Below are 23,153 nucleotides of genomic sequence, written 5' to 3' on the forward strand. Positions count from 1 at the left end.
CTCAATTCCAGCCAATTCTGTGTTGAAAACGTAAAATGGTGCTCCTTCCCTTCCATTCTAGATAAGTTCCTTGGGGGGGTCTAGTTTCCAATATGGGTCACTTGTGGGAGTTTCTACTGTTTAGGCACATCAGGGGTTGTAATAACCTGGATGTCCTCTTGTGCTCTGTAAACCAACTGATGCGAGGGAAAAGTACAGCCTTTTTTGTTTTTGATCAGATAGATTTTTATTAAACAGAATAAGGCTACTTTCACACATCAGGTTTTCGCCGTCAGGCTAAATCCGGCTAAATTAAAAAAAAAAAAAACGGATCAGGCGAATGTTGCCGCCGGATCAGGTTTTTTTCCCATAGACTTGTATTAGTGCCGGATTGCACCGGATGACATTGTGTTTCGTCCGGTTTTCGCCAGATCCAGCAAATCTGCCGCTTCCGGTTTCTTGAAAAAACGTCCACTGCAACGTTTTTTGTCTCTGGCGAAAAAGCCTGAAGCGCCGAATCCGGCGCTTCCGGCTGTTTGCTAGAATGGAAGCCTATGGAACCGGCGGCCTGATCCGGTTTTTTAAACGAAGCATGCTCCAAATTTTATTTTTATCCAATAATCTAGATAGGCTAGCCAGATCCGTCAAAAAAGCGGATCCGTCGCATCAGTTTTTCACAATCTGCGCCGGATCCAGCTTTTCCAACATTCGCCGGATTTAGCCTGACACTGAAAACCTGATGTGTGAAAGTAGCCTAATACAAATAATTTTCATTACAGTTTGTATTAAACTCCAGTTACATTTTACATTGAATACCCCAACCCCATCCCCACCCCATTCAACCCTTAAGGTACCTTAACACTCAGCGACGCTGCAGCGATACCGACAACGATGTCGATCGCTGCAGCGTCGCTGTTTGGTCACCGGAGAGCTGTCACACAGACCGCTCTCCAGCGACCAACGATCCCGAAGTCCCCTGGTAACCAGGGTAAACATCGGGTTACTAAGCGCAGGGCCACGCTTAGTAACCCGATGTTTACCCTGGTTACCAGCGTAAACGTAAAAAAAACAAACACTACATACTTACCTTCTGCTGTCTGTCCCCGGCGCTGTGCTTTCCTGCACTGACTGTGAGCACAGCGGCCAGAAAGCAGAGCAGTGACGTCACCGCTGTGCTTTCCGGCTGGCCGGCACTCACAGCCAGTGCAGGAAAGCACAGCGCCGGGGACAGACAGCAGAAGGTAAGTATGTAGTGTTTGTTTTTTTTACGTTTACGCTGGTAACCAGGGTAAACATCGGGTTACTAAGCGCGGCCCTGCGCTTAGTAACCCGATGTTTACCCTGGTTACCAGTGAAGACATCGCTGAATCGGCGTCACACGCCGATTCAGCGATGTCTGCAGGAAGTCCAGCGACGAAATAAAGTTCTGGACTTTCTGCAGCCACCAACGATGTCACAGCAGGATCCTGATCGCTGCTGCCTGTCAAACTGAACGATATCGCTAGCCAGGACGCTGCAACGTCACGGATCGCTAGCGATATCGTTCAGTGTGAAGGTACCTTTAGAGACCAAATATGAGCCAACCGGTTTCCACCGTCCTGTAGATAATAAGTAATTATCCTATATCCCTCCCAAAAGGCCCCGGAGCCCACATATTCAGTCACAACCCCTTAGCTCGAATCAATCCATGGTTGCCACAACTTGAAGAAAAATTCCAGCCTGTGTCTCCTGGAGTATATACTTCTCTCCAATGAAAGAATATGGTCCACCTGCGCAAGAAAATCTCTTCTCGTCGGAGGCTCCTCCCTAATCCAGAATTTGGCGATCAATTTTCTTGCAATAAATAACAACCTAGCAATAACTATTTTAATCGTATTATCAATTTCAATCTCTTCCACATATCCCACTATGCATACCAAGGGGTGTCTAGGAACAGTGCAATTATATACCAACTCAATTCTATTTAATACCACAATCCAAAAGGAGGAAAGTCTGGGACATTGCCACATCATATGAAGAATACCCGCCTCAGATTGTGAACACCTAGGACATTGCGAATTAGGCCTCATCCCAGGTTTGAATAACATATCAGGCGTTCTGTAGGCTCTATGGATTACAAATAGTTGCGACAACCTCCCAGGCTCACTCATAGAAATCTTAGGCACATAATCTAAAATTGATTCCCATTTATCGTTATCAATTGTTCCCAATTCAGCTTCCCATTTACCTCTAGCCTTAATAGGGTTTTTATCAAGAAAAGAAAAGAGAAGATACTCGTATACCCCTGAATCGCACCCTTTGTGCCACTATTATTAAGGATAAAATCCAGCATAAGATCTACTTGCAACACTATGGGACTCCTTTTACTCTGTGCCAGATATGCATGAGAGATGCAGCTATATTGATACAATTCAGACTGTGGTAACTGAAATTCTTCCTGCAGTACCTCAAAAGTCCTAAGTTTACCCTGAGACATCAACTGCCCCATCCTTCTAATACCTGCCTCTTTCCAAGTGCGGAATCCATTCAACTGCCCAAATTCTGGTAGATACATATTTCCCCATATCGGTGAGTATCTAGTAAGGGCTCTCACGCCCCTAATAATCTTTACTGTTTCTCATACCTTATGGATTAGTCTAATAGTACAATATTGAGAACCCATTTTCTGGAAGTGGCCACCTTCCAGACCCGCACTCAATACCTTCACTTTAAATAGCAACTGCAAGCAATTGGGTATTTGCGTCTTCCCTGACTCTTCCCCCCACCCAGAGATGCTGGCACTGTGCTGCTAAGAAATATAACCAGGGATTGGGGAGTGCCAACCCACCTTCCGCCTTGGACCTTTGAAGTATTTCCTGTTTAAACCTAAGACACTTGCCCTACCAAATTAGATCGCCAAACAACGACCTAATCTTGCGAAATCTACACTGTGGAATCCAGATGGGAGAGTTATGTAACACGTAAAGAAGTTGTGGCATTACAATCATCTTTATAAGATTCACCCTACCCACTACCAACAAATGTAATTTGTTCCATGCCGAAATTTTAGTGCGAATTTTCTGCAGAAGCGGACTTAAATTTAATTCCTCAAAACTAGTTAAAGGGCAAGCAATTTGAATCCACAAGTATTTAAATTTATTAACCACCTTTAATCTGGAGGGTGTATTCCCCCCTTCATTACTTATATTGTCCCCATCAATCAACATCATACAGGATTTGTCCCAATTTATCATGAGTCCTGAATACCTCCCAAATTCCTCAATAATAGCCACCGCATTGTGTAGGGTCTCCTCCGAGTCTTCCAGGAATAGCAAAATATTGTCGACATACAAGGCCACTTTATGCTCTTTTAAACCATACATAAAGCCTCTCACCTCTTGTGCACCTCTTATTTTAGCAGCCAACGGTTCAACAGCCGGAGCGAAAAGCAACGGGGACAGCGGACACCCCTGCCTAGTACCTCTAAACAAAGAGAAACTCTACGACCGATCCAACGGCAAAAATTAGAGTTAACAATAATCTGAGTACAGTAACCTCACCCAAGAGATGAATTTGGGACCAATCCCAGCCGTTCCAGCACCGACCACAAGTACTTCCACTCTACACAGTCAAAGGCCTTATGGGCATCTAAAGACACCACTGCCCTCTTACCGGCCATATCAGAAGGAATTTGCATATCTACTATATAATTGTCTAAGGGTCACTTCCGTCTGTCTGTCTGTCTTTGTCACGGATATTCATTGGTCGCGGCCTCTGTCTGTCATGGAAATCCAAGTCGCTGATTGGTCGCAGCAAAACAGCCACGACCAATCAGCGACGGGCACAGTCCGGAAGAAAATGGCCGCTCCTTTCTCTCCGCAGTCAGTGCCCGGCGCCCGCATACTCCCCTCCAGTCACCGCTCACACAGGGTTAATGCCGGCAGTAACGGACCGTGTTATGCCGCGGGTAACGCACTCTGTAACCGCTGCTATTAACCCTGTGTGTCCCCAACCTTTTACTATTGATGCTGCCTATGCGGCATCAATAGTAAAAAGATCCAATGTTAAAAATAATAAAAAACAAAACACCTGCTATTCTGACCCTCCGTCGTCCGACGATGCGCTCGCGCCTGCCGCCGTCTTCCGTTCCCGCGATGCATTGCAAAATTACCCAGAAGACTTAGCGGTCTCGCAAGACCGCTAAGTCATCTGGGTAATTTCGCAATGCATCCTGGGAACGGAAGATGGCGGCAGCTGCGCGCGTATCGCCGGAGCTTCGTTGGATTCCAGGGGGTGAGTATATAACTATTTTTTATTTTAATTATTTTTTTTAACAGGGATATGGTGCCCACACTGCTGTATACTACGTGGGCTGTGTTTGATACCGCGTGGCTGCTATATACTACATAGGCAGTGTTATATACTATGTGGGCTGTGCTATGTACTGCGTGGGATGTGCTATATATTACGTGGCCACTGTTATATACTGCGTGGGCAGTGTTATATAGTACATGGCTGCTATATACTTCGTGGGCTGTGCTATATATTACGTGGCCAGTGTTATATACGGCGTGGTGTGTGTTATATATTATGTGGCCAGTGTTATATACTGCGTGGCCTGTGTTATATACTATGTCGCCTGTGTTATATACTGCGTGGCTGCTACATACTGCGTGGGCTGTGTTATATAGTACATGGCTGTTATATAGTACGTGGCTGTGTTATATACTGCGTGGCCACTGTTATATATTGCGTGGCCAGTATTAACGCATCAGGTATTCTACAATATGTATGTATATATATAGCAGCCACATAGTATATAGCACAGGCCACGTAGTATTTGTCTGCTAGATACTACATGGCTCCTATATACTACGTGGCCTGTGCTATATACTTTGTGGCTGCTATATACATACATACATATTCTAGAATACCCGATGCGTTAGAATCGGGCCACCATCTAGTATAAATATAACTTCTTAAATTGAGTGCCGTTGATTTATTGGGCATAAAGCCTGACTGGTCTGGATGAATCAATTTATCAATCACTTGGGTCAGCCTGTTTGCCAGAGCTTTAGCCAAAATCTTTATGTCAGCCGTTAGAAGTGAAATAGGTCTGTAAGACTCGGGCAACTGTTGTGAATTCTGTGGCCAAGCTCCCTCCTGTGGTCGTGAGTGGTACTGCGGCTGGTTCTGTCTATGAGCTTCCTTTGGTGGATGAGAGTGGTACTGCGGCTTCTGAGTTTCCTTCCTCAGGTGATGAGGTTAAGTCGTTAGGTGCTGCTCTATTTAACTCCACCTGGTGCTTTGATTCTGGCCTCCAGTCAATGTTCTAGTATTGGTCTTGCTTCCTCCTGGATCGTTCCTGTGGCCTCTCTATCCTGCATAAGCTAAGTTCTGCTTGTGTTATTTTTGTTTGCTATATTTTCTGTCCAGCTTGCTATATTGGTTTTTTCTTGCTTGCTGGAAGCTCTGAGACGCAGAGGGAGCACCTCCGTACCGTTAGTCGGTGCGGAGGGTCTTTTTGCCCCTCTGCGTGGTTGTTTGTAGGTTTTTGTATTGACCGCAAAGCTATCTTTCCTATCCTCGGTCTATTCAGTAAGTCGGGCCTCACTTTGCTAAATCTATTTCATCTCTGTGTTTGTATTTCATCTTTACTCACAGTCATTATATGTGGGGGGCTGCCTTTTCCTTTGGGGAATTTCTCTGAGGCAAGGTAGGCTTATTTTTTCTATCTTCAGGGCTAGTTAGTTTCTCAGGCTGTGCCAAGTTGCATAGGGAGCGTTAGGCGCAATCCACGGCTACCTCTAGTGTGGTGTGTTAGGATTAGGGATTGCGGTCAGCAGAGTTTCCACGTCTCAGAGCTTGTCCTATGTTTTTGGTAAATGTCAGGTCACCTTGTGTGCTCTGATCTTCAAGGTCCATTGTGGTTCTGAATTACCTGTTCATAACAGGCAACTGTAGATCTTTGTCAGCTTTAGGGATAACCACCACAATGGCTTCTCTCATTGACGGAGGCAACACCCCCCTCTCCAACGATTTGTTGAATACCCCTTCCAATTTAGTCATTAATTCATCGTTAAGATTGAATTTTATAGACCTCTGTCGGAATGCCGTCAGGTACCGCCTTTTTTATCTGTAGATTTTCTGTCCTTGAAGGGTGGATCCCATCTCTCGTGGTGCTGTCATAGGGGACCAAATAAAAACGCATACAAAAATATGACAAAAACGCACCAATAACGTGCGTTTTTGCCGCAGCATTTTTCCTGCCAAGAGATGCAGAAATTTATGCAAGTAAATACTTAACCGGCGCACATAGCCTTATAATAATAATAATTTTTATTTATATAGCGCCAACATATTCCGCAGCGCTTTACAAATTATAGAGGGGACTTGTACAGACAATAGACATTACAGCATAACAGAAATACAGTTCAAAACAGATACCAGGAGGAGTGAGGGCCCTGCTCGCAAGCTTACAAACTATGGGGAAAAGGGGAGACACGAGAGGTGGATGGTAACAATTGCTTTAGTTATTCGGACCAGCTATAGTGTAAGGCTCAGGTGTTCATGTAAAGCTGCATGAACCAGTTACCTGCCTAAGTATGTAGCAGTACAGACACAGAGGGCTAATACTGCATAAAGTGTATGAGAACATGATAGCCTTATGCAAAGCCGTTCTTCACTAGCTAGAGGTCTGGCTTTATCTGATATTCTGATTCATAGAAACTAAACCAATCAGACACTATGAACCATGATAAGCAAAATAACAGCAAAGATTACTATGACTGTATGATCTCAATTTGAAAAGCACTATACATATGACATTATGACATTACATTCTAGCTGGATCATAATTTTCTAGACTGTTTAGTGATTGCTTTGTGTCATTAGACAGGCAAAAAGCTGGCACTGTTATTTAGAAAGATATCCGATATCGCTGGCAGAAAGCTTTTTGTATTCCCAAAGGCTCATGCCCATGACTAGTCTGAGACAGTTTTGATACCCCACCTTCTGAAATGTTGTTTCTCATTAAATCCATAAGCCCAGTGCTAGTGAGACTGTGGACAGATGCTTTCACTTGAAAAGTTTAAGTAGATGACATTAGCTGGGCTTTGCCCCAGAAAGCGATGTTACAAGACAGTTGGCGTACTTGTCATTTTTAATAGATTTCTGCTCTGTGCTGTCGCTATCCCTTGGTAAAACACAAGGATCAGAGTAGCAGACGAACTCAGCAGCCAAAAACTAAACTGAGCACACATATATCATCGTGACATCAGAGATGTTAGCAGTTTCCTTTTATATACCAATGGTGTAATCTGAAAGGCATTAGTAACTCTGTGTCACTTGAACAGGGGCTTCATCATGCAAAGTTTTTGTTTTTTTCCCATCAAATTAACAGGTGAGGTTTTTTTAATGCCACATATACAGTATGAAAAACAATTGTGAATGACAAGCCTGACAAACAAGATGGAAGAACTAGAAGCAGAAATATCTACAGGTAACTTTGACATAGTGGGAATAACCGAGACATGGTTAGATGAAAGCTATGACTGGGCAGTTAACTTACAGGGTTACAGTCTGTTTAGAAAGGATCGTAAAAATCGGAGAGGAGGAGGGGTTTGTCTCTATGTAAAGTCTTGTCTAAAGTCCACTTTAAGGGAGGATATTAGCGAAGGAAATGAGGATGTCGAGTCCATATGGGTCGAAATTCATGGAGGGAAAAATGGTAACAAAATTCTCATTGGGGTCTGTTACAAACCCCCAAATATAACAGAAACCATGGAAAGTCTACTTCTAAAGCAGATAGATGAAGCTGCAACCCATAATGAGGTCCTGGTTATGGGGGACTTTAACTACCCGGATATTAACTGGGAAACAGAAACCTGTGAAACCCATAAAGGCAACAGGTTTCTGCTAATAACCAAGAAAAATTATCTTTCACAATTGGTGCAGAATCCAACCAGAGGAGCAGCACTTTTAGACCTAATACTATCTAATAGACCTGACAGAATAACAAATCTGCAGGTGGTCGGGCATCTAGGAAATAGCGACCACAATATTGTACAGTTTCACCTGTCTTTCACTAGGGGGACTTGTCAGGGAGTCACAAAAACACTGAACTTTAGGAAGGCAAAGTTTGACCAGCTTAGAGATGCCCTTAATCTGGTAGACTGGGACAATATCCTCAGAAATAAGAATACAGATAATAAATGGGAAATGTTTAAGAACATCCTAAATAGGCAGTGTAAGCGGTTTATACCTTGTGGGAATAAAAGGACTAGAAATAGGAAAAACCCAATGTGGCTAAACAAAGAAGTAAGACAGGCAATTAACAGTAAAAAGAAAGCATTTGCACTACTAAGTCAGGATGGCACCATTGAAGCTCTAAAAAACTATAGGGAGAAAAATACTTTATCTAAAAAACTAATTAAAGCTGCCAAAAAGGAAACAGAGAAGCACATTGCTAAGGAGAGTAAAATTAATCCCAAACTGTTCTTCAACTATATCAATAGTAAAAGAATAAAAACTGAAAATGTAGGCCCCTTAAAAAATAGTGAGGAAAGAATGGTTGTAGATGACGAGGAAAAAGCTAACATATTAAACACCTTCTTCTCCACGGTATTCACGGTGGAAAATGAAATGCTAGGTGAAATCCCAAGAAACAATGAAAACCCTATATTAAGGGTCACCAATCTAACCCAAGAAGAGGTACGAAACCGGCTAAATAAGATTAAAATAGATAAATCTCCGGGTCCGGATGGCATACACCCACGAGTACTAAGAGAACTAAGTAATGTAATAGATAAACCATTATTTCTTATTTTTAGGGACTCTATAGCGACAGGGTCTGTTCCGCAGGATTGGCGCATAGCAAATGTGGTGCCAATATTCAAAAAGGGCTCTAAAAGTGAACCTGGAAATTATAGGCCAGTAAGTCTAACCTCTATTGTTGGTAAAATATTTGAAGGGTTTCTGAGGGATGTTATTCTGGATTATCTCAATGAGAATAACTGTTTAACTCAATATCAGCATGGGTTTATGAGAAATCGCTCCTGTCAAACCAATCTAATCAGTTTTTATGAAGAGGTAAGCTATAGGCTGGACCACGGTGAGTCATTGGACGTGGTATATCTCGGTTTTTCCAAAGCGTTTGATACCGTGCCGCACAAGAGGTTGGTACACAAAATGAGAATGCTTGGTCTGGGGGAAAATGTGTGTAAATGGGTTAGTAACTGGCTTAGTGATAGAAAGCAGAGGGTGGTTATAAATGGTATAGTCTCTAACTGGGTCGCTGTGACCAGTGGGGTACCGCAGGGGTCAGTATTGGGACCTGTTCTCTTCAACATATTCACTAATGATCTGGTAGAAGGTTTACACAGTAAAATATCGATATTTGCAGATGATACAAAACTATGTAAAGCAGTTAATACAAGAGAAGATAGTATTCTGCTACAGATGGATCTGGATAAGTTGGAAACTTGGGCTGAAAGGTGGCAGATGAGGTTTAACAATGATAAATGTAAGGTTATACACATGGGAAGAAGGAATCAATGTCACCATTACACACTGAACGGGAAACCACTGGGTAAATCTGACAGGGAGAAGGACTTGGGGATCCTAGTTAATGATAAACTTACCTGGAGCAGCCAGTGCCAGGCAGCAGCTGCCAAGGCAAACAGGATCATGGGGTGCATTAAAAGAGGTCTGGATACACATGATGAGAGCATTATACTGCCTCTGTACAAATCCCTAGTTAGACCGCACATGGAGTACTGTGTCCAGTTTTGGGCACCGGTGCTCAGGAAGGATATAATGGAACTAGAGAGAGTACAAAGGAGGGCAACAAAATTAATAAAGGGGATGGGAGAACTACAATACCCAGACAGATTAGCGAAATTAGGATTATTTAGTCTAGAAAAAAGACGACTGAGGGGCGATCTAATAACCATGTATAAGTATATAAGGGGACAATACAAATATCTCGCTGAGGATCTGTTTATACCAAGGAAGGTGACGGGCACAAGGGGGCATTCTTTGCGTCTGGAGGAGAGAAGGTTTTTCCACCAACATAGAAGAGGATTCTTTACTGTTAGGGCAGTGAGAATCTGGAATTGCTTGCCTGAGGAGGTGGTGATGGCGAACTCAGTCGGGGGGTTCAAGAGAGGCCTGGATGTCTTCCTGGAGCAGAACAATATTGTATCATACAATTAGGTTCTGTAGAAGGACGTAGATCTGGGGATTTATTATGATGGAATATAGGCTGAACTGGATGGACAAATGTCTTTTTTCGGCCTTACTAACTATGTTACTATGTTACTATGTTACTAATAATGAAGCTGTAAATGGATGACTATTATACTATTATTCCCAATTAGTTGAAATACAGATGTGAATTTCACTTTTCACGCAGGTTTATACAAACTGAAGTCACTGAAATAAGCACTTGTGTACTATAGGGCCATGTTACATAGAAGATTTTTGGTATAGATTTTGGTAACAAAAATCCACAATTTAACACACTACAATGCACAAAATCCCAGTGTCTTGTCTTGAGGATATAAAGCACACTTTGGAAACCCATGAGTAGCACAGTAAAGACCTGGTGCACTCACAAGTGCAGTCTGTTTGTATTTGTGGCTCTGCTTGTACTGCAGTTTCCCTTCTTTACATTACATGTAAGGAGGTCAGATCTCCAACCATTAAACACTTCTGGACCATCAAATATCTAAAAATGCTGGACTGGTCTGCAAATGACTCTTCAAAGATGCTTTAGACCGTCATTACAGAATCAGCAGTTGCACGAGCAAGGAGTCAGCTGTCAGATACGGCTGGACTTCAAAAAGAGAAGGTTGACATGCTTTATTACCTTCTTTGGATTTTTGATTGCTGTATCCACAGTGCTGAACATGCGTTGTGTATACAGCTTTGGAAGCACACACTAACAGAGCTATCACCTCCTGTCCCAGTGATCATGTGATCACTGGGGGCCCCGAGAGAGCAAGAGCTGTTGGTTCTTAGAAGACATCAGCTGTGAGGTGCAGACAGCAGAAGTTTACCTTGTAACTAGATAACTGGGGCAGTGACTGGCCATATGTCCAACCAGACAATTTCCCGGTGGGCCACCAGCCCTTTTTATTTCTATACACATAAGCACTATAGGAATGCGCACATAGTGTTCAGTGTCGAATGCTGCTGCGGTGCACATATCCTACGTAAAGTTCATATCTTAAGTACAATACTCTGAACTCCTCCTCCTAGACCTGTCCTCTGCTTTCGACACAGTTGGCCACAGCCTCCTACTACAGATCCTCTCCTTCTTTGGCATCAAAGACCTCATCCTATCCTGGATCTCCTCATACCTTTCCAACTGCACATTCAGCATCTCCCACTCCCACACTACCTCCTCATCCCACCCTCTCTCTGTTGGAGTCCCCCAAGGCTCTGTTCTAGGACCCGTACTCTTCTCAATCTATACACTCGGCTTGGGACAACTCAAAGTCTCATGGTTTCCAGTACCACCTTTATGCTGATGACACTCAGATCTACCTTTCTGGCCCAGACGTCACCGCTCTGCTGTCCAAAATCCTGGAGTGTCTATCAGCCATATCCTCCTCCTTCTCTCGCTTCCTCAAACTCAATGTGGACAAATCTGAACTCATCATCTTTCCTCCATCTCATATATCTTCCTTACCTGACCTATCTATTACAGTAAAGGACATCATGCTTTCCCCCTTACCGGAAGTCCGCTGCCTCGGAGTAACCCTTGACTCTGCCCTGTCCTTCAAACTGCACATCCAAGCTCTTTCCATCTCCTGTCGCCTCCAGCTCAAAAATATCTCCAGAATCCGTCCTTTCCTCAACCATCAATCTACTAAAATTATTGTGCATGCCCTCCTCATCTCCCGCCTTGACTACTGCAACATCCTTTTCTGTGGCCTCCCTGCTAACACCCTTGCACCTCTCCAGTTCATCCTTAACTCTGCTGCCCGACTAATTCATCTCTCTCCTCGCTACTCCTCCGCTTCCCCCCTCTGCAAATCTCTTCACTGGCTCCCATTCCCTCAGCGCATCCAGTTCAAATTACTAATACTGACCAACAAAGCCATCCACAACCTGTCTCCTCCATATTGTGAGGTTTCTCAGGTAGAAAAGGTGGACCCACTAGACTGTGACGACGATCCCCCCATGGACGAGCTGACCAGATAGACCTCCCCTACACAGGGAGAGTTAGGGGCAGGACCGTGAGGGACTATCGCCACGGAAGCTGGTGGACCAAGGCGAGAAAATAAGACTGGCGGGAACGGAAGAGACACAGGACAGACGGAGTACCGCAGGGACTCTGGACAGATGAGCACTGCAGAGACACAGGGACCGCAGGGAGACAGGGACTGCAGGAACTGCAGGGCGACAGGGACTGCAGGGACACAGGAACTGCAGGGCGACAGGGACTGCAGGAATACAGGCTGCAGAGACACAGGGACCGTAGGAACTGCAGGGACTGACGTAGGTTCTGTGGAGAGACAACATAGCACAAAATCAGAGAACCAGTAGATGCACAGAACACATGTGCGGCCAGGAGCACTTAAGAAACACAAATGATCATCAGGCACAGGGGTGAGGTGCAGACAGGAAGATATAGTAGCGCTGCGCCTTACTTCCGGGGGAAGAGGGTCCTCCATGACGATAGAGAGGACAGGACAGAAAGTATCAGCAGGGTTTAGAGGTGCGCACGCACAGAACAGAACCTGGCGTGCGCGCGCACCCAACGAGCAGGAGAGGCCGGGAGCGAGCGCTGGAGGACGCCGCAGGAGAGCCGCGCCGGGACGTCGAGGACACGTAAGTATAACCGGGTGTGGAAGGCGGCAGCGAAGGTGGCGTGACACATATATCTCTGAACTAATCTCCCGATATCTTTCGTCACGTAATCTCCGGTCTACTTAAGACCTCCTTCTCTCCTCCACATTTATTTGCTCCTCACCCAACCGCCTCAATGACTTCTCCCGAATACCCCCCATCCTCTGGAATTCTTTGCCCCAACACGACCGACTATCAACCACATTCGAATCCTTCAGACGGAACCTGAAAACCCACCTCTTCAGGAAAGCCTACAGCCTGCACTGACCCTGCTGCCTCCTCACCATTACTGAAGCTACCGCCTCACCAACACCGGAGCTATCGCCTCACCAACACTGGAGCTCCTGCAACCCTCAACCCATTGTCTCCATCCCCACCATCCTGTAGAATGTAAGCCCGCAAGGGCAGGGTCCTCGCCCCTCTGTATCAGTCTAATTGTTAGTTTGCTTACTGCAAGTGATATCTGTAATTTGCATGTAACTGTAACTCTCACGTACAGCACCATGGAATCAATGGTGCTATATAAATAAATAATAATAGCTAATTAGTTGATATCATCAGGACAGTTTATTTTTGGGTGGATTTAGCACCCTCCACTCTGGTTTAGTTCCCAACATTATAGTTCTGCTGATGGACCTATGTGATGTATATACAGCAGTCTCCTTTCTCCTATTTGGTTTATACCGCAGTCTCAGTGGATCCTTTGTGATGTATATAGTCTAAGTGTAGCCTATATGATCTATATACAGCAGTCTAATTGTCACGACTCTGTTGTTGAGTGTCCGAAGACCAGGGGCTCTTTCCCTGTCCCTAATGCTAGGGGCACCCAAGCTCACCCTGTTCCTCGGATTATTTCTGATGGTAAAGATGTTGGCGTCACGTACATTGCCTTAGCTCATGAATCCTCCCTCAGTCTGTACCCTTTCCCCACCCAGGGAAGAGGGGAGTTGTAGTATACCGTAATACACCAACCAGACTAACAATGTAATGTAACAGAGGTAAACACTGGGGAGTGGAAGATGGGGTAAAACCAAACTGGGAGGAGTGGAATTTGCACACACCAAAAAAACTAGCAACAGTCTCAGATAAATCCTCCAAATTCCTTCTAAAAAACAATCACAAACCAAAATCTCCTAACCATGCAGCATAAACTAGCTCTGGCAAGGTCTACTAGCCAGGGCCCAGATTATATAGGAGACAGGAGTGGCTAACAGTGAACAGCTGAGAGCCTTAATGCAGGAAAGCTTCCAAGAGATCTAAACTTAGCAGATTAACCCCTGCACTGTTAAAAGAAACCTGCACTGTTTAATGTGAAGTGCATCTAACCAGTGCAGGAGTAGGAGAAATCAAAAGCTGCGGTCTTCTGGCTCATATCGTGGTACATCTGTGACACTAATTGATGACTTCTATATGATGCTTATACAGCAGTCTCAGTTAGTCATTTGTGATGTATATACAGCAGAGTCTCAGTGTATTCTATGTGATCTATATACAACAGTCTAAATGTCTCCTATGTGATGCTTATATAGCAGTCGCAGTGGTTTTTTGTGATGTATATACAGTAGTCTCAGTGGATTCTATGTGATGTATACACCATAATAAAGTGTATGGTGTGGACCTTTTAATATAGTATGGTGCCTGGATGCTGGATGGAGAGTGATGCTCAACTTATCTCTTTACAGTTCCCCATAGTTATGTGGTTGTGTCAGATCAGAGGACAATTTACTACTGAATCACTTTCACCCTGTTCCTTCTTCAGAAATGCAACAGATGTGTGTTTTTGGATCATTGTCTTGTTGGAAAAGTGCTCGTCTACCACAAGGGCTTGGATTGATGGTGGCATCTTCTCTTTCAATATAGAGCAGTACATCTGTGAATTCATGATGCCATAAATGAAATGTAGCCCACTAACACCAGCACTAATGCACCCACACAAGGATACCACCACCACCAGATCTCTCAGTACACACCATGCATTTTTGTACTCCTCACTAGAGTTGAGCGACTTTTACTTTTTTCGGATCGAGTCGGGTTTCGCTAAACCCGACTTTGTCAAAAGTCGGGTCGGGTGAAATCGGCCGATTATTGCGAAAAGTTGGGGGCCGACTGAAACACGAAACCCAATGCAAGTCAATGGGGAATCAAAGTCGGCAGTGAGTGGAGGACAGGAAAACACCTACAGTGCACATTTTAAATGCCAAAAACATCAATTCTTATTACTTAAGCTTGTCAATCTTAAATTTACTTTATAATAATAGTTAGGCATTGAAAATTGAAAACTGTGGGTCATTTGGCTAAAGTTGTGGGGGGGTAGGGAAGGCTCAAGATTTTCGTGGGCCCAGGAAACGCAGAATACGTCACGTCGGTGGAGCAGGGAGAGGTAAGTATTTCAACTTTGCAAGTGCTGTGATTCAGAGCAAGCAGGGTGGGCCCACTCGTTGGCACTGGCACAGGGCCCCTCATAGTACGGCGGTGTTTGACGGCGGGTGGCGCCTCCCACTGGCAGAGACACTTTTGCGTTCTATGAGGGGCCCTGTGCCAGTGATGTCGCCAACGAGTATGCCCTGTGCTTTCATCTGCATCTTCTTCTTTCCCCCCTTGTAAGGTGGATTAGTATGTGGGAAGGGGAACCTGACTTTCAGGAGGGTCAGATTCTGGCTGTGTAGTGTGCAAGGGGAATGTAGGTGTCTGGGTCAATGTACCAGCAGACTCATCTAGCAATGGCTGGGCAATGGGCAGGATGAGGAGGAAACACAGATATAGGCCCAAATACTAAAGTAGGCTAAATGCAGTTCAAAATTGTTAATAGGACTAACCAGGCGGCATTGCTTTGTTCAGTGGAGGGCAACTGTAATGAGTGGCAGACACAGTTAGTAGGCCCAAATACTAAGGTAGGCTAAATGCAGTTCAAAATTGGTAACAAGACTAAACAGGCGGCATTGCTTTGTTCAGTGGAGGACAACTGTAATGAGTGGCAGACACAGTTAGTAGGCCCAAATAATAAAGTAGGCTAATGCAGTTCAAAATTGGTAACAGGACTAACCAGGCAGCATAGCTAGGTACAGGGTTGGGCTCCTCTGCTGAGTAGCAGACAGTGGTAGTAGGCGCAAAGTATTAACTGGTTTAAATGGAGGTCAGGGCCACTGTATATTTTAACTATCATCTATCATTTCAACAAATTTGTATTGGCGGTGCCATTGAAGGATTTAACAGCACAGACCACACAGTGGTGGAGCAGGGAGAGGTAAGTATTGCAAGTGGTAGAGCACTGTTCGAGCTGGGGGGGAACACTCTCTCGTGGGCGGCAGTACTGGCACAGGGCCCCTCATATTACGACGGTGTGTCTGACGTTGGTTGTGCACCACCACCATCAGAGACACTTCATTGTACTATGAGGGACCCTGTGCCAGTGCCGTCGCCCAAGAGTGGGCACACCCACCTGTCCAGGCAAACGGCACTCTCACGGGTGCTTGCGCCAGGTGGTGACCACGGCCCTGTGGGGGGAGTCAGCCCATTTAGGGAGGTATAAAAATGGCCTATGGTGGACATTCAGCAGCTGCAAATGGAGGAATTGGAGAAGTCAGTTAGAGGAGGCCAAAAGCAAGACATTTTTCAGGCAAGCTACGTGTCAGCAGGGGAAGGTGGGGCAAAATAATTTGAAATCCATGATTGGTTCATTTTAATGAAGGGTAGAGCATCAACATTCTGGGTAGCCAGACGTGTCCTTTTTTCGGTCAGTATTGAACCAGCAGCACTGAAGACTCTTTCTGATAGCACACTGGAAGCAGGGAAAGCGAGCTCCTGTAATGCAACACAATGTAAGTGGCAGAAAGTGGCTGGCTGACATACGACAAACTAACAGGACTATTAGAACATCTTATTACACCAAAAGATATCCATCAAAATGGATCACTCTAATAATACGTATACCACAAAGGGGAATTTCAATTAATGAAAAAAACCCAAAAAGAGTGTTTATACAAGAAATATAGATTTATTTAACCATAAAATATACATAAATATCACAAGGTAGAGCTAGTCATGCAGGGTGGGGGAAATAGCTATCCACATATCACAGTGTATTACACAATGGTATAGACAAGACCAATAGATAACCAGATCAGGGTAAAAAGTACCAGAAAAAATTACAAGTAGATACCATAATATAGTTATAGGCATATATTAGGCAGCACAAGTATATAGAAATATAAATTAGCCTAGTAAAATCAGCGTAAATCCATAGGCACAAAATGTCATAGTGCAAAATGTAGCAAATTGTAGCAAGTGCTAAGCCTAGGGGTAACGCTATAGAATATATTAATAGGCTATTCAGTAAAGGTAGTACGCTTTCATATATTACCTATTAAGGAGTGTGGAAGCCGGACCCCTGCCTGCCGCCTCAACGCGCGTTTCGAACGATCTTCTTCAGGAGGCGTGGCTTAGGTCATGTGTGTGTCGCATTATATAGTGCTATGCAGCCAATAAGGTACAGCGCCGCCTTAGTATCGGCGCATGCGCGGGTGTCGAAGCATCGTCAGGGACACTTCCTGCAGCGCCCGTGGAGCGCAAGCAGTCCACCGTCACTAAGCGACGGCGACTACGTGCGGACACAGTGGGCGCGTTAGGAAGGTCCTGATGCCTCGATCCCGGGCATGCGCACCAGCCGGCAAGGGATAGGGTGTGAGTAAACAGAGATTCCGTTCTATGTGAAACATTACCATCAGTTCTGCGCATGTACGGTGGTGATAGTAGCAGGAGAATATCTCAAACAATGCTTCAAACAATACTCATAAGATACCTGCGATCAGTAGTTATGACTACGGTCACAAATAGACATATTGGGCATATGAGAGGAAACTCCTTATATATTCCGCATGTATAGCAGAAACTGGGTAGTGTATAAATGGGTAAGTGTAAAGCTAATCATAATTATATAAATCAACATCCGGAATAAATAGATAAAAATAGTACATAGATAACAATAATAATAGGGGGATATATAAATAACCAACCATAAGTGAAATATGTGATGAATAAAATAATGCCCGTTTAAAAGTAGTACAAACTACAATGTAGTATAGAATAAATAATTATGTGTATAGAGTATATAAATCTAAAATTAATTTATATTTCTATATACTTGTGCTGCTTAATATATGCCTATAACTATATTATGGTATCTACTTGTAATTTTTTCTGGTACTTTTTACCCTGATCTGGTTATCTATTGGTCTTGTCTATACCATTGTGTAATACACTGTGATATGTGGATAGCTATTTCCCCCACCCTGCATGACTAGCTCTACCTTGTGATATCTATGTATATTTTATGGTTAAATAAATCTATATTTCTTGTGTAAACTAACAGGACTGCAGTATATCCACTTTGTGAGAATTTGAATCTCACTTTTTTTGGGGGGAGACTGAACCAAAACTCAGGCCCAGTGCATAAAACAACACAATGTAAGTGGCAGAAAGTGGCTGGAAGATATATGAAAAAAATACAAGGACTGTAGTACAATGTCAATCTCCCTACAATGATTTCAGGAAAAGTATGGCAGCAATAAAAAGGACTGCTGCACACAAAAGTGTGGACAAATAAACAAGATAAATGTGCAGAAAGGAGCAACAGGATTTTTGCTTTTAAAAAAGCAGTTGGTTTGCACAGTGGTGTACAAACAGCAATGCAGCCATCAGGGAGCTTTATAAGGCAGCCTAATAAGCTACAGAGCTGATGCACAAAAATATAGCCTCCACTGTCCCTGCAAACAAATGGTGGTGTTGGACAGTGGAAATCGCTACAGCACAAGCAGTTTGGGGGCTAATCTTCCCTCCCTAACTATATCCCTTCTTCTGATGAAGCTGCAGCAACCTCTGCCTATGCTAAGATCGGCAGAAGTAAGATGGCGGCCGGCGTGCACGACCCTTTATAGCCCCTGTGACACCGCAGAAAGCAAGCCAATCCCTGCAATGCCCTTCTCTAAGAGATGGTGGGGACCGAGACCTATGTCACGCTGCCCACTCTCTGCGTCCTCCTTCATTGGCTGAAAAATGGCGCTGAAAGCGTCATACGAAACGCGACTTTTGCGTGCTGCTCGCCGACCTCATGGCCGAACCCACACTAGGATCGGGTCGGGTTTCATGAAACCCGATTTTGCCGAAAGTCGGCGATTTTTTAATTTGTCCGATCCATTTCGCTCAACCCTACTCCTCACCTTTGCAACACCATACAATTTAAGCCATTAGTTACAAATACATTTCTTATGCTCTCATCACTCTAGAGCCCACCAGTTTTAGTGTTTTCAGAATGGGTACTGGCAAATTGTTAGTGGCTTTTTTTGTGCATGGGCTTTATCCTGGTTTGGATTTCTAATTCTTTAAATAACTGCAGTAAATTTGCATGTTGAATTTATTCAGCTGTTCTCATCAGTAGACACTCCTGTTTAGGTGGAATCTTCTGTGGTCACCTGGACGTTGCTGTGAGATGCCGCAGCTCCATCTTTGTTATATTTTTGTATCACTTTTGCTCCAGTATTTGACTGATGAGAAAAGATTTGCTGATCTTCCTGTGACTTTCACCTTTCTTGTGTAAAGAAATTATCTTGTTTATCACGTCTTGTGACATTTCTTTTCCATGTGGTACCATTGTTGACAGTATGAAATGGGAAGAGGTTTTCTTTGTTAACTTAAGGTACCTTCACACTGAGCGACGCTGCAGCGATATCGATCGCTGCAGCGTCGCTGTTTGGTCGCTGGAGAGCTGTCACACAGACAGCTCTCCAGCGACCAACGATGCCGGTAACCAGGGTAAACATCGGGTTACTAAGTGCAGGGCCGTGCTTAGTAACCCGATGTTTACCCTGGTTACCAGCGTAAAAGTTAAAAAAAACAAACACTACATACTTACCTTCCGCTGTCTGTCCCCCGGCGTTCTGCTTCTCTGCGCTGTGTAAGCACAGCGGCTGGAAAGCACAGCGGTGACGTCACCGCTCTGCTTTCCGGCTGGCCGGCGCTTACAGCTAGTGCAGGAAAGCACAGCGTCGGGGACAGACAAGGAAGGTAAGTATGTAGTGTTTGTTTTTTTAACTTTTACGCTGGTAACCAGGGTAAACATCGGGTTACTAAGCGCGGCCCTGCGCTTAGTAACCCGATGTTTACCCTGGTTACCAGTGAAGACATCGCTGAATCGGCGTCACACGCGCCGATTCAGCGATGTCTACAGGGAGTCCAGCGACGAAACAAAGTTCTGGACTTTCTGCAGCGACCAACGACATCACAGCAGGATCCTGATCGCTGCTGCCTGTCAAACTGAACGATATCGCTAGCCAGGACGCTGCAACGTCACGGATCGCTAGCGATATCGTTCAGTGTGAAGGTACCTTTAGTCAACTGCCTACTGGTCCCTGTTTAATAAATAATTAGACTTAAGGTACCGCCACACTAAGCAACACTGCAGCGATACCGACAACGATCCGGATCGCTGCAGCGTCGCTGTTTGGTCGCTGGAGAGCTGTCACACAGACAGCTCTCCAGCGACCAACGATCCCGAGGTCCCCGGTAACCAGGGTAAACATCGGGTTACTAAGCGCAGGGCCGCGCTTAGTAACCCGATGTTTACCCTGGTTACCAGCGTAAAAGTAAAAAAAAAAACAAACACTACATACTTACCTTCCGCTGTCTGTCCCTCTGCGCTCTGCTTCTCTGCCCTGTGTAAGCACAGCGGCCGGAAAGCACAGCGGTGACGTCACCGCTTTGCTTTCCGGCTGGCCGGCGCTTACAGCCAGTGCAGGAAAGCACAGCGTCGGGGACAGACACGGAAGGTAAGTATGTAGTGTTTGATTTTTTAACTTTTACGCTGGTAACCAGGGTAAACATCGGGTTACTAAGCGCGGCCCTGCGCTTAGTAACCCGATGTTTACCCTGGTTACCAGTGAAGACATCGCTGAATCGGCGTCACACACGCCGATTCAGCGATGTCTACAGGGAATCCAGCGACGAAACAAAGTTCTGGACTTTCTGCAGCGACCAACGACATCACAGCAGGATCCTGATCGCTGCTGCCTGTCAAACTGAACGATATCGCTAGCCAGGACGCTGCAACGTCACGGATCGCTAGCGATATCGTTTAGTGTGACGGTACCTTTACCTGTGTGTGAATTCTTATTCATTTTGTAGTCTAAACTTTAGCTTTGCTCCTAAGACTTTCAATGGGCTGAATGATGTTTGGCAATATGATCTTTGTGAGCAAAATAACAAATCTTGTTTGTAATCCATGTCACACATTTGTGGGAGTATTTTGTAGTACGGTATCGCATAGAAAATATTGATTGAGAAATTTTTTGAAGTGTACCGTATTATGGTCTGGTCCAAATATATAGTGTGGGGCTTTGTATTTTGGGTGTAATTCTTTTCCAATGTTTTTTATTAACATTTTAATAGTTTACATGTATTTGTAGTAGTAGTAGGAGGGGGAAGAGGGAAGTGGTAAAGGTGGGGGAGGGTAAAATAGGGAAGGAATACTAGAGAAGGACAAAAACAAAGGAGGACTAAGCAGTCCCAACAGGATCTTTGACAATGTACAGTATACAGAGCAGTGTTACACTCTTTAAGACATACAAAATATTGATAGATATGAGCGTTTCAGGAAATGCATTTACATTTTACATTTTGAGCGACGGAATAATTAGGTAATAATTGCTGACTACTCTCCTGTATACTGGGGTTAAGGGTAGATTTCGATCCATCTAGCCTATTTTTTAGCGTATTTATTAAAATAGTTGTTGTCAATTGTAAATTTTTATTCGTATAGTCTATGCTGAGAGATTCTATCTACTATGAAAATGCGGGTGGATTTGGGTTTTTCTAATGGTATGCTATAGAGCTCTTAATGACTAAGAATATATGAATTATAATAGGTCTTATGGTGGTATTAATATTTTCCAATTCTAATGATAAAAGTGCTGTTTGCGGGGCGATTTATATTTTGGGTGTAATTCTCAGTATCTGTATTATTCTGTATCCTGTGTGTAATTCTCAGTATATGCTCTTATTCTGCACAAATATACACTTTTCTTGTCTTATAGACAGTGTTGGCATTGAACCAGTCAGTATTGGTGTGTTTACTATTTTCTACATGTGCAAGTCTATGTAGAGATGCTAATAATTGTGGACAACCTGTTTAAAGGGGTCATCTCACATTTAGGATAGGGGACAACTAGCTAGGTGTCTGACCAGTGATGACCCCACTGATCCCGAGAATTGAGGCTCTAAATACTGCCTCTTGAATGGAGTAGTGGTAATTCATGTGCCCATGCACTGCACCATTCACACATGGTTCTTGGCATCAGTGGCAGTCACAGTGGTCAAACCCCCAGCGATTGGAATGTATATTATATGGTATATATATTTTACACATACACACACTCACACTGTTAGAATACAAACGTGAAGTGATTTTTTTTTTACATTTTCCTATATTGCCAAAATCTAAAAAATTCAAAAATACAAATTACTTTAAAAAATATTTGAAAAACTGAAAGAGAGAAAATGTAAAAGCTCTTAAAACCACATATCTGAATAAAAAATTCAATGTGCAAGTCAAGAATGGGGGAGAATAATCTGGCCTTGAACTGATTAATGTTATAGTACTGTATAAATAGATAAACAGAACCCGGCACTCAACTTGAGTCAAACTTGTGGTTTTTATTTCGTAGTACGAAATAAAAACCACAAGTTTGACTCAAGTTGAGTGCCGGGTTCTGTTTATCTATATGTATACGGCTTGGGAACCTACCCGTGCACCTTAGTAGCTGTGCCCACGTTTTTTGATTCATAGTACTGTATAAAGTCCTGTATAAAGACTGTATAAAAAGTCCTCTTTTTCTCAAAAGAGGCAATTTGCATATAGTACTGTATAAACATTCTCGCAATCATTTTATACTGATGTGAAAACTTATGTTTTTACTTTTCACGCAGAATTATTTGTCAAGGTTGGCTCAAGAAGGCTCAGATATGAATGACAAGGAAACTACTGCTCCGCATGAGGATATTGGGATTGTTCCTCAGTTTCAAAAAAGCAAACCTTGAAAAGTTTGCCGACCATCCTGGTGTGGAAGAATCACGGTTATGGACTGTATGGACATTACCACGTGATACAGGTCGCATGAATAGTTGGAAATAAGAAGAAGAAAGTCACGGAAAAAGATGTGCACGTCAGCATGTTAGTACATTGTGGAGAACAAAAAACTGAAACTCCAATTTGCTGGCTCTGAATCATTGGTCACATATAAATTTCTTCAGATGATGGGTTTGTTAAGTAAGGAAGGTTATATATATAT

The 23,153-nt window shown here is 43.8% G+C and overlaps 1 protein-coding gene across 1 annotated transcript in view; it reads left to right on the plus strand.

The window, feature by feature from the left end:
* RBM20 (RNA binding motif protein 20) overlaps nt 1-23,153 on the plus strand; it is a 336,119-nt gene extending 312,966 nt beyond the window's left edge. Inside the window, exon 14 of the mRNA XM_069754279.1 lies at nt 22,792-23,153. Within this exon, the coding sequence (XP_069610380.1) occupies nt 22,792-22,902 (111 nt within the window). The 3' untranslated portion in view covers nt 22,903-23,153. The remainder of the gene's footprint in view (nt 1-22,791) is intronic.

This window comes from Ranitomeya imitator, chromosome 2, assembly GCF_032444005.1.
Source record: "Ranitomeya imitator isolate aRanImi1 chromosome 2, aRanImi1.pri, whole genome shotgun sequence".
Classification (NCBI taxonomy): Eukaryota; Metazoa; Chordata; class Amphibia; order Anura; family Dendrobatidae; genus Ranitomeya; species Ranitomeya imitator.